The sequence below is a fragment of the Neopsephotus bourkii genome, unplaced genomic scaffold (assembly GCF_033783945.1).
Source record: "Neopsephotus bourkii isolate Nb327-2 ecotype Australia unplaced genomic scaffold, CSIRO-AGI_Nbou_v1 NB_1634, whole genome shotgun sequence".
Taxonomy (NCBI): domain Eukaryota; kingdom Metazoa; phylum Chordata; class Aves; order Psittaciformes; family Psittacidae; genus Neopsephotus; species Neopsephotus bourkii.
In genome coordinates this window covers 3,640,651-3,652,816 of record NW_026902109.1, presented here as the reverse complement: position 1 = coordinate 3,652,816, position 12,166 = coordinate 3,640,651, and the positions used below count along the sequence as shown (strand labels likewise).

The 12,166-nt window shown below is 45.3% G+C and overlaps 1 protein-coding gene across 13 annotated transcripts in view; it reads right to left on the bottom strand.

Annotated features, from left to right (window-relative positions):
* Positions 1 to 12,166, bottom strand: part of CDH23 (cadherin related 23) — a 208,161-nt gene that overhangs the window by 156,030 nt on the left and 39,965 nt on the right. For all 13 annotated transcript variants that reach the window (XR_009728524.1, XR_009728526.1, XR_009728525.1 and 10 more), the window contains exons 4-6: positions 3,823 to 3,965; positions 524 to 571; positions 194 to 286 (exon numbers count right to left, since the gene is read on the bottom strand). Coding sequence is in view for 10 of the 13 variants with exons in the window: in XM_061373922.1 (XP_061229906.1) it covers positions 194 to 286; positions 524 to 571; positions 3,823 to 3,965 (284 nt within the window). In the remaining 3 variants the exon portion in view is untranslated. The remainder of the gene's footprint in view (positions 1 to 193; positions 287 to 523; positions 572 to 3,822; positions 3,966 to 12,166) is intronic.

Here is a 12,166-nt window from a genome sequence, read left to right as displayed (position 1 = left end):
GCTTCTGCCAATTTTCAGACAACAATAATTTCCAGATGTTTAATCCTGCCCCTAACCTCAGTGAGGATCCAGGGCAGGAGGACAGCCCTGTGGCCTTCACACAGCCAGCTCTGTGGTGGCAAAGGCAGTAAGCATGGCCACTGCAGGAAGAGCCGTAAGACAAGCTGTGCGGAGAGAGTGCAGCAATCCCTACCTCCGGGATGCGAACACTGTAGGGCTGGTTGTGGAACCGTGGGGCATTGTCATTCACATCTCCCACTTGGATGTTGACTGTCCCTTTGATCACCTGTGGTCACAAGGATAAACAATAGAGAGCAGCTGTCAGCTTTATGCGTGGATTTAAAACCTAAAGCAAGCCTGTGGTTGTTTTCTGATGTGGGCTTTTGGCAAGCGATGGCCAGGGATGGCCCTGCTCCTCATACCCCTCAGGGTGATGCAGACAGTCCCCCGGAGACCCGCATGCTCATCCTCCCTGCTCCTCTCCACCCATGCCAGAGACCATGAAATGAGAAATCACACTTACCCCTTGGCTGTCACTGACAGAAAATTCAACCGTGAATTCTGACTTAGTCTGAAAGGGAAAGAGAAGAAAAACATATAATTAAAGATACTGTAGTGTTTATCTGCAGATGGCAGGCTTGGGACTTTTAGCCAATATTATTACATGCAAAATGCTTTCAGGACCTTCAAGAAGAGAACAGGCGCTTGAGTGCAATTACCTACATTGAGTATAAAATGCTGAGAAATATTAATGCCAGTGGGGCTCCAGTGTATTTTACAGGCGCAGAGAGCCACTCTGCTCTGGGTCAGGAGGATGCGGCGACTATGGAACTGAACCTCTGACTAGCAGCTGAGCACTTCAAACAGACAACTAGGCTGAAGTAGATGAGAGGAGCCCACTGTTTAACCTTCTGTAGCATGCCAGCAAGCCCTAGCTCTCTTTGAACACCCGCCTGGTCTCCAATGCCAGAGGCTGCCTGCTTGTATCAGCAAGATGGAGTAAAGTGCAAGGCTGGGAAAAGCAGTTTTCCACCTATGGTGCCATCTCCAACTGCAAGATACAAGGACAATGCAAAAAGAGAAGAAAATCCAAAGAAAAAGCTGTGTAATTAGCCTTTGTTCAAGCTGACAATACAACGCAGTCTCACTGAGGACATTTAAATGTTGCTTCTGCTTTCTCAACTTACCTGCCATGCAGTAGTTCTTCATATATCACATAGCTGGGAACAGTAGGATAAACTCAGGGTGTGTATTAAGAACTGCCTGAAAAGCCTTAAATCCATTCAGAAAAATGCCTGTGCAGTCCTCTCTGACCCTTACTGCTTTAACTAAATAAACAGCTTGATCTTAAACTGCAATATATTAAAGTCATTGGTTCTGGGGTGAGGGATAAGTGGGGAAGAGGAGATTATTTTGCTGTCAGGGCAGGGGAATATTGCTAGTGGAGGCAGCCTTTCTCTTCCTGACCTTTCTTTCCCACCAGCAATTGTTTCACTCATGTTTTGCCAAGGAATCACTCTGGGATGGGCAGCAAGACTTGGACCACCACACCTATCTGGTACCTGGGCACCATCTGCTGTTTCAATTCCCCCAGTTCCAGCAATCTCTTCCTCCTCCAGCATCCCTTCCCATTCCCAGTGCCCCTGCCTGAGCTGATAGAACACAGCAAGTCAATGTTTCCAAAGCATCATGCAGGAAAGTCCAGAAAGCAAGCTTGAAATGCCTATTTGTGATGCAGATTGGGTTGATTTATTCCTAATAAGATCAGCTGAGGGACAAGCAGCAGCCACTGGTGCCCAGAGCAGGAGATCTGCTTGCACCAAAGTAGCAGCTCATCTTGGAGAAGGGACTGGGGGACAGCTCACCAGAGCATGCACCCTCCTGTCCCCACATCTGCCTATCCCAGGCCTTCTTTCCAAACACCTGGGGAGCTGAACCTGAGAATGTCTTTCCTAGCTCTTGCCTTGCAGCAGTGCTTGCAGGCAGAAAGAAGAGCTGAAATACTGATGGAGAAGAGAGCCTCTTCTTGTGACATCCCACCCTGCTGCATCAAAATCTTTCAGCCCTGTTTCCCCCTCTTCATTGATGCTCCTGTGAGAGACAAAGGAGTAGGCAAGAAAGGAAAAATAAGAGAAAAGAAACAACCAGTTGAGTACTGAAATGCTAAAAACTCAATAAAATAAATCAGAAAAAGCTGACGCATGCTAATTTCCGTCTCCACCCTTCATGTTAGCACATACATCTTCTAGACTCAGGTCTGTCTTTTCTTTAAAAAAACCCTCACAAGCTGTTTTCCTTCTAATCTTTGTGGGAGTAAAAAATATTTTAAATTTTGTTTTGCCTCCATACATTCTCTCCTTCCTCTTTTCCCCTGTTTTCCCTTTTCCTGCGTCATTTACCTTACTCTGACTCCCTCTCCCTTTTCAAGTCTCTCTTCTTCTCCACTGTACCAGAACTGATCTCTTGCTTTTCCTTTCCCACCTATTTTCTTGTATGGTTTTCTCTTCTGTGACTTTTTGATCCCACGCATCCAGGCCAGCATTCTCTGCTCTCAGCATGCTGTCCACCTCCATCCCTTGCCTCCTATGCTGTTCTGCTTCCTTCACATTCCCAGTACCCATACCAAGCTATGTATGTGTCTGTCTTCACCCTTTTCCATGTATTGCTGACTTTGAGCCCCTGGGTCAGTTGATGGGTGCCAGACCTTCTTCTGGTTCAGCCTGACCATGCATGAAGGCTCTGCTCAGCTGCTCCCCTTCCCATCCTACACCAGAAGACACTGAAAATCTATTGATCTTCCTCCTTGGCTTAAGGCTTGGGAAACAGTAGGTATTTGAATAAGGAAAGATTTATGACTCATGCCATCAGCTGTTGGCACAAGGAGGTGGAGGGGAGAGGGATGAAGAAAACCACTTCATTTTTCCAGAGTCTCACTCTTAACACTGTGAAATTGAGTTTGCCCTCCCCCTCCCTAAGCTGCATCCACCATCCTGCTCCTCCAAATCCCCACATCTGGCTGGCTCCAACCAGGACCACCGGTGCCTGAGGTGTGTTAATGAGTTTTATCTTCACAACAGTGCCCCTGGCCAAGGAAGCACTAAACACAGGCAAGAGAAGGACAGGGGAAATGAAGCACATTGCCCAAGTCATGTAGTATTTTCCCAGTCTTACCAAGATCCTGCCCAAGAGCCTGTGCCATCCCTTTCTCCTCCCTCCAGGAACAGAGCAAAGGCCAGGGCTTTTGAAAACAGGCACCTGGATAAGATATCATCTTTGCACACCAAAGCTACGCTTGAAAATAGGGGTGTGAAACAGATTCAAGGCAAGAATCTTGCCAAATTTAGCATACAGCAGCCTGAATCCACAAGATGATGAAAAGTCATGATGAGATTGAATAAACAGGGATACGTCATATCTCTTCACACACTGTTCTAAGTAGTAAAGGATTTAATCAGAACAAACATTTAAAAAGGGAACCTGTAGATTTCCTTGAATGAATAAGCATCCTGGCTCTTTGGTAAATCATGTTCATTTATAATTTTCTTTACTTCCAGACTCACAGACGCTATTCTGGGATCCAGGAAAACCAACAGGCCAGATCGAATCAGAACATCCTGTTTATTCCCTGTGTCCTAGTTCAGTGGAGCCAATGAGAAGGTGGTGAACACAAGGGACTGACCCTGATGTGAACACACCTGGATTCCACACCCAGGCATCATTGCAGCTGCCACAAAGGGTGGAGAGCCACCATTTATCTGAACAGAAATGTTTCCTCCCTGCCCCTCCTTAGCTGAGGATGCTCTCAGCAGCAAGCAGTATTACCTCTCTGTCCAAGGGCTGCCGGAGCCAGACAACACCAGTCATGCTCTCCACAGCGAAGAACCGGCTGGCCTCCTCACCAACCACACCAAAGACCAGCGGATCGTTGTCCAGGTCCCGAGCCAGCAGCTGGGTTACTGAGGAACCTGGGAGAGACCGAAGGGAAAGAAATCATAAGCAAAACAGGACAGAGAGGAAGAAATCCTGAAAACATTCAGCTTGCCGGAGAACACAGGTCTTCTGCCTTCCTCCCTTAAGTCATCCATAAACCATTTTCCTGTTGTGTTACAATGCCTCAAGCAGCAAGGGGAGTCAAGCTTTGTGTGGTCTTACTGTTCTCTCTAGCACAGATAAACCAAACCACAGTTCCTGTCCTCCCTCCCCCTTATCAAAAGAGAAGGTCACATTAGCTCAGCAGAAGCATAGCCATCTTTGGTGCTAGCCTCCCTCAGCCTCCCCTGCCAAAGGATGCCACCAGCAGATACAACAACATTTCCAGGTCAGAAGCAAACAACCCAATACCAAGGGTTGATGCAAACAGCCTGTAATGCCCACAGGTGCCTCAAGGCACAGGGATTCTGTAGAGCCTGGAACAAACATGGCAGCTCTAGCAAATGCTGGTCATCTTAGCATATGTGGAACCCACAGAAAATGAGAAGCACTGGGACTAATCCACCACTACCTTCTGCCAAATTATATTTAAAACCATCTCCTGCGGCATCCTGCAGCATAGTCCAGACAACAAAGACCTTGTTCAGGCATGTGGCTGTAAATGTCTCTTCTTAACGGCACACAAGAGGCAACACAAAGCCTCTGAAATTGTTGCATGGGGACCATGAGTCCTCTTTCTGATATCCACACAGCTCCCAGAGCAGGATGACTTCTACTGCTCCAAAAGCAAGGGATGGACACCATCATTTCAGCCCTATAAGAACCCTCATTTTTGGCTTCTCCATGACAGCTCTGAGCACGTTCAAAGTTTGCTATGGCAGGTCAACCATGGCTGGCTCTCACTTCCCTTCTCAGCAGAATGGGGGAGAAAACAGGAGAAAAAAGCTGGTGGATAGATATAATGGTGGGAGATCCCCTTGGCCACGTGGCCTCCGTCAAGGACTGGGAGGGGACACACCATCCTGTGTGTGAGCCATCTTTGTCAGTAAGAGAGTACTCCAAGACTCCATGCGGTTGAGGAGAACAGATGCTACAATTCCACCCATCTGGGAAAAGAAGCTCCAGCTGACCCCAGGATAAATGCGGTGGCACAGCTCGGCAAGCAAAGCGATGTGGGCAATTACCAACCAGTTGGCCTGACATCAATCACAATGGAAATAATGGAAAAAGCTGATATGAGATTCCATTAATAAAGGATTAAATGATAGGAACATAATTAATGCCAGTCAACATGATTTTATGGAAAATAGGCCTTGTCAAACAAACCTGATTTTATTCTTTGATGAGATTACAATTTTGGCAGATAAAGGTAACTGCAAAGAAATAATAGACTTTGGTAAGGCATTTGACTTAGCATTTTGTGACTTTCTGATTAAAAATATAGTGCTGTACATTGACAAAGCGCACTGGAGTGATGACCCAGCTGCCTGGCAGGTTTCAAGGCCACCAACCATGGTCAGGGGAACATCCCAGTGTGACATTAAACTGATGTTAGTACAAACTCGGGTGATAGTATGGCAAATAAAGGGGAGGATCAAGCAGCCAGGTGAAGTGCCTGGTAATTTGGGCTTGTATGGTGAAAATCTGTTTTCATGACCAAAAAAGTCTGGTGGACCACATCTGCAGAGCAGCTCTTTCCATGCCCTAGCTGCCAGAGTCACAGTTCTCTTTGGGTACTTGGAGGAGTGACTTTAGGGCTATATAGGTGGTTCTGCCAAGGCTGCAATTCTGCAAGCTGCTCAGCTGGCCACATCATCTTCAGCATTGGATGCAAGAAGAAGCCAGAAATGATCGAGAGCTAGCAAAAATGATTTACACTTAACAAGGGCTTTATAATCTTGAACTGCTTCATTTATGACTCAGGCTATGTCAAGCATATCCATAAGGAGGACCAAATATAATACTTAAAGATTACCATTCCAGAGCACGAAAGCACAGCAAGACTCAATGCCCAAACCCAGACATATTTCTATTTGGAGAATGAATAGCAGTTGTTTTAAAAAGAAGAACTACAATTAACTACTGGGAAATTATTTCCTCCCACCAACACAGGTGCAAGTGAGTGACAGGTCACAATCAAACACATTTTGGACAAAGACCCAAAACCAAGAGACCTTATCCAAACTGTGATCAACCAGGTCATCTGCAATGTTTCCATCTCTACAATGAAGCCAACACCAGAGATAAAAAGTAACCTTACACTTTCTTAAACATTGGAGGCTTGATATGAAGCAAGTTACTAGCTAGGTTTTAATCTGGAGGACATCCAAAGCCATCCTTAGCAAAGGCTTCTTTGCCCCAGGAAACAAGCAAGACTGTGACAGTCCCCATGGCAGTGAAAGCCAGTAACTAGGACAAGATAAATCCAGGATCATGCCTCTCTGGTTTTCCTATTAAATTTGGCAGAATAGACTTTCCCCCTCTACATCTCATTCAAAAGCCCTAGATCCACAGGGTATCAGCAGCTCCCTCCAGAACTGCAAATACTTCAAAACGTCTCAGTTGCAATGGAAGGGACATGATCTTAAAAATCCTGCTGCATAGGAAAATCATGTCCCACCCACTTCTACTCATAGTCACATTCATGGTTTGTGTGCTGCAAACCTACTCACACTAAAAACAACCCCAAACCAGACCAAAAAAAGCCAACCCACAATCACCCAGCAAATGAACATTTAACTCTTCTCCGTCTCTTTGCATTACAGCTACTTCCCGCTTCAGGGAATTCACCTCCTAAATTCAGAATAACTTGGAGAACAAGGCATGGCATTCCTAGGCAGAATGCATCATCCCACCTGCATTTCTCACTCTGGTCAGCCTGCAGATGTGCAGAGGTAGATCTCTGTGAAAGAACATGATGGGCTCAACTGCTCTTTGCTCCCAAAATGTCAAAATCAATGATAGATTTAGAAGGAAAAGAGGGAAAAGACGAAAGGGAAACATGAGGGAAACATTCAAAACCAATTCCCATTTTAATTTTCTTTCCTTTTATTTGTTAGCAACAAGAAACTTCATTAAGACATAGATAAGACAGCTCAGACTGTTAAATTGTAAGCAGCAATGTGTGCAGGAAAATACCATTTTAAACAAATCCTCACAAATAAGGTACCAAAAGCTGTGAGCTCTTTTACCCCCCTTACCTGTGCATCAGTCAATAATCACAGCCTAACTCAAGAGCATGTCTGTACCCATTACAGAAAAAAAAAACCAAACAAAACACCACCATGCATAAAATGCAGATCAAAATAACAAATTAATTAGAATATAACGAGAAACAGATCCCTAAATGAGACTTCACAGTTGCTCTGTCATTTGTTCTTTCATCACCATGACCAAAGTTTGAATGAGCTACCTTCCACTGATTTCTTTAGCACAAATTTATTTAATACCACTTTTCCCCCTCCCCCCCCCCACAATATCTTTCCACCCCTCTTAATTTACTGCACCAAGGGAAGAGGAGCAGACTACCTGGACAGCACAGAGCAAACACACAGCTGAATCATCTGTGCCATAGTTGCTACTCAACAGATCACAAGAAATCCCATTTCTTCCTCATCACTGGAAGGGCGCTATTGTCCCACCAATAGGTGAAGCCAGATGAAGGCAAGCACCCAACCCAGTGATAATTAGCTCTGCATTTGGACTCCATGCTCTCTTTCATGGAAGCAACACAGGAATTGCCAAAGGATTGCAAAAGCAATGCTAGCAGCTCCACATAAGTGTGTCCGTATCACTTGGAAAACATTAAAAAAGCAAAGGGTCCTGCTTGCACAGGGAGCACCGCATCTGACAGAAACCCCTCTCAGGGCACCTGCAAAGAAAAACAGCCTGTCCTGGCTCTTCCCAGAGCTGCACTGAGGCTGCTGTTTGAGCTGCCACAAGCACAAGAGCCGACCGACCAGCAAGGGCTGAGGAAACAGGGACAAATTATCCTTCTGCAGTGCAGAGTTATAGATTCCATTTGTTTCCCTTCAGGAATCAGACAGGGCAGTTAAGTGTCTTGATTCCACCAGATAATCACAATTTATCTTGTCTCCTTTTACCTCTTTTCTCTCAATCATGCCTACTTCTCCCTCTTCCTCACACAGATTTCCTTCTTTCTCCAAGTCTTGAACTTCAGTTGACCTCAGGAGATTTTTGTTGCTGTTGTTGCTTCTTTTGTTACTACTAGGATTCTTTTTTCTTTTTTTTTTGGCTGCTTTATGGGGTGTATTTTTCCCCCCGCATGCAGGGACTCCTGCCTCAGCTTGTAACCGTAGCTAGCCATGTATATTTTTCTTGTCCTTCCAGTTTGCAAAGGAGGAAAGTAGGCAATAGTTCCTCTCACTTCGTTTTGCTTTCAAGAGGGGGATGAGAAAGGAGAAAAGCAAACTCTCCAGGAGGATCCCAGAGCTCCTGAACGGTTTTGGAAGTGCTGAGCCCCTGGGCCAGGGAAAGAGCCAGAGGATGAATAAGCTGCCAGAGCAAGATGTTGTCACAGGAATGGGGTGGGGTGGGATAGAGGGCACAGGGGTACAACAGAAGGGGCAGGTTTCTAATTAGAGGCTATGCTACTCTATTAGATGCTCTCTTAAAAGGTCTGATCCATACCCAAGTGGAGTTAATAGGAATCTCTCTGCTGACTGCACTGGCTTTTGGGCTCTAGAATTCAGGCATCAGCTACACTTCAATATTAAAAGCATTTTAATCCCTGCTTTTAAAAGCCAGTGCCTGTTTCTCCTTGGCTTGTCATTTTCTACCCATCTGAAACTCTGGATTGTATCTGTGGGCAGAGTCACCACGTAGCTTCTTGGCTCCTCATCTTTTGCCACTACTACTGAGCGTGGTCCAGAGCCTGCCAGCACCACAGGCTTACAGCAAGGGGGGGTGGCAGAATAAAAAGTCATAACTTCCTAGTAGCAGCAGTGTCTGGATCAGAGGCACTGGGTGCACTGGGGAGGGAAGCAGCAGGGAAACAGCCTATATGCCAAGAGCAGTGCCTATGGTCCTCAATCAAGGTCACAATCTGGTACAGAGAGCCCTCCGTTGCTGTTCAACTTCTTAAACCAGCACAAATTTATTTACATAAAAATAGTTTCAGCATCCACACCCTGCAGCAAGGAATCCCCTTATGTGAAAGCCACTGCCACACTGTTGCTCCAAAGTAGCTGCTACGAGATTTCTTTGGTTCCCACTCCTTTCTTCCTTGGAAGAGAAATGGGACAATCACATCCCATTCACTTCTTGCACAGCACTCTTGGTGTTAGCTGCTAGCCAGCAGCCCTGCCTTCCTAGCCCCAGTCACGCCAGCCCAGGCATCTCCAATTAGCCCAGTTCATCACAGCAGGCCAGCCTCTGATGCTCTTGGTGTCAGGATTTGATGAATCTGATCTCAACATTCAAACCCTGTTCTTCTCATTCATCACCTGCTGCCTTTCCTTTGCCTGTGATTCACTTTCTCTTTCAGCTTTCAGGAAAAAAGAAAAAAAAAAAAAAGGACAAAACACAAAATAAAATTAAAAAAAAAAAAAAAAAAACAAACCAGAAAAGCTTTTCCATGATGTTTTCCCAAAGATTTTTTTTTAAGAAAAGATGAAATGCCAATATTTCTCTGAGCAACGTGGGGAAGAGGGAAGGACAGTGACTCCCTAGCAAGGAAAATAAAGCAAAACCTAGTTTCAAGCAGGAGGCCACAGCAAGTGAGAGCAGCTCCCATGTTTGGACTTCCCGAAGAAGGTAAGCCCAGAGAGCTGGGGACAGAATGTGCACAGGAGACCCCACCTGACATGAAGACAGCATGCAAGCGTGTGCACAATACAGGACACTAAGAGGGTAACCAGAGTACACTTGTCTTTGCTCCTTGCAGCTGGAGTATGGCTTGGGTGCACAACAGTAGCAAAACTCATGCTAGGCAAGCATGCTGAGATTAAACCCTGGTCAACAACATTCAGACACACCTAAAAGCAGGTGGCTGCCAGCTCATTTCCTAAACACAACCTGAACAGATACCCACTGGTCTCCTTCTCAGAAAGGGCTCAACCACTTGAGCCAAAACTTTCCAGAACAACTCAGCAAAGGAAGTTTCCACTCCTACAATTCAAGTTGGGCTCAGCATTACAGGCTTCTCTTTCCAGGTGCTAATGGAAAGCATCAACTTACCCCACACCAAGGCTGCCTTTGCTCCAATTATTATGCAGAATGAGGAAGGGCAGGGAGACACTAGCACCTTTTAAAAAGGGTCTCATAATAAATAAGTGAGGAAAGGGCATGTTCTACCATCAGAAAACAGGAGGACTTTTCCATTTATGGGGGAAAAAGCCCAGGACAAGATGGTCCAGGAACCATGTACACTACAGCCATCACCCGTCATGTACATGAGAGAAGGGAGCCAAACACAGAAGTGACAGAAGAGGAAAACCAAATCCGTGCAGTCAAAAACACTTCTGAGTGTGTTTATCAAGCTGGGATACAAAAGGCACAGCAGAGAGTTTTTCCTAGTTCCTCAAGTACTGAAAGCCAGAGCAGGAGACAGAGCCTGTAATTTCTATGCTGCATTTAGTTATTTTAAGTGGGCAGTCAGTGTTGAGACGGACTCCGTAAGCGGACTTGACAGCCAGTGGTAAACTTTAGAAAGAGGCACTGCCTACCTTCATTCCCCCCAGCTCTCACAGGGACTTCTAAAAAGGTGTTTAAAGCTGTTTAAAAGGAAGAGCACAGCAGCAGGTAAAGAGCAGCCAAGTGTTCACACCAAGAGCAGCCATAACACAAGGCTTTTTTGGTTTGCTTTGCTATTTACCGAGCACTTCAGTTCACCTTACAAGAGAAATGGGGGGGAAATGCAAAAATCAATAGTGTATTGAACTTTCTTGGCATTACTATTAAAGTAAACAGAATACCTGAGGCTCTCCTGGCAGATGCTGTGCATGCAGTCACCCGGCTGCTGGCATGCACGTGGGCAGAGAAGTGGCATCTTTCCAATTAAAGACAACACTTACATTAACATGGTTAAGACAGAGCAATTTCCAGCAGAAAACAGCCTTCAAGCAGCTTTTACAGCAACACAGATATCAAGCAAGCTCTCCGAAAACCACTTAAAATTTCATGTCAGTGCTGTGTCTTTGCAGTGGACGGAGGTCACAGCCTTTGCTCACTTACTGGCATCTCCTCGGCTTGGAGACAACCAAAACTCGCCAACCAGGCTGGCATATTGCTACTGAGATCACCGACAGACTTTAGTATCACTGTGGCATCTCCAGATCTACCTGGAAAAGGGATTAAAAACCTGCTTACCCTTGGGCAATCCCCTGCAAACAGCAGTGGGCTCAGGGGTGCCTGCCTGTCCTTGCTCCCTGAGCAGGCACATCCAGGAATTCCTGCCCTCTTACAAAATTCACAGCCCTTTGCTGTGACATGGGAGGACATGAGTAGCTTGCAAAAACTGAAAGAATTTTTGTTTCCATTTTGGGGAGGAGGAGTATTCTGTATCAGCATGAAAGAGGCAAGTAAATATAATTGCATCAAAAAAACCCACAACCAACAAAGAAACCTGAAACACGAAATCAGGAGAGTAAGATAAGAAAAGAAACACTTGTAAAAGGAGGAGTCTGGGTCTGTTAAGATATTCCCAGTCTAAAAAGGGTTCCCACACTTAAAAAGCCCTCTTAAAAATAATTTCCTCTCCAAACTGCCTGGGAGCCTCATAATTACCAACAATGATCACAGACCCATTCATTTCATCCTAAAATTAATACATCATGTTCGGAATGATATCGCATTAATTTATCACAAGATTTATGAAACTTGTACTTTTTTGTAATGAGTTTTATGCAAATTCTTCTCCATCCATTGTTTGTGCCATAAAAAAAAGTTCCCTCCCAGAAGCTGCTCTGTCAAAAAGTCTCATTCACTTTTATTGATATCTGTCCTTCCCCCTTCATGCTCACAACAGGAGGGGGAAGGTGAGGAGCTGGTTCCAGCTGGGATGTGATCCTGTTCCCAAGCAGAGACCAGAGAACAAGCAATCATCACAAGACAGCAGCCCATTACAAGGATGAAGTCTGCACATGAGCCAACCATTCAAGGCACTTAGTTTTATACTAATTTTAAAGGAAATTAACTGGTGGCTCACACATGCCTTTGTCTGAGAAGGGCCACAGAACAAGAGGAGCAGCAGGGAATTGTGAAATTATAGTATTTA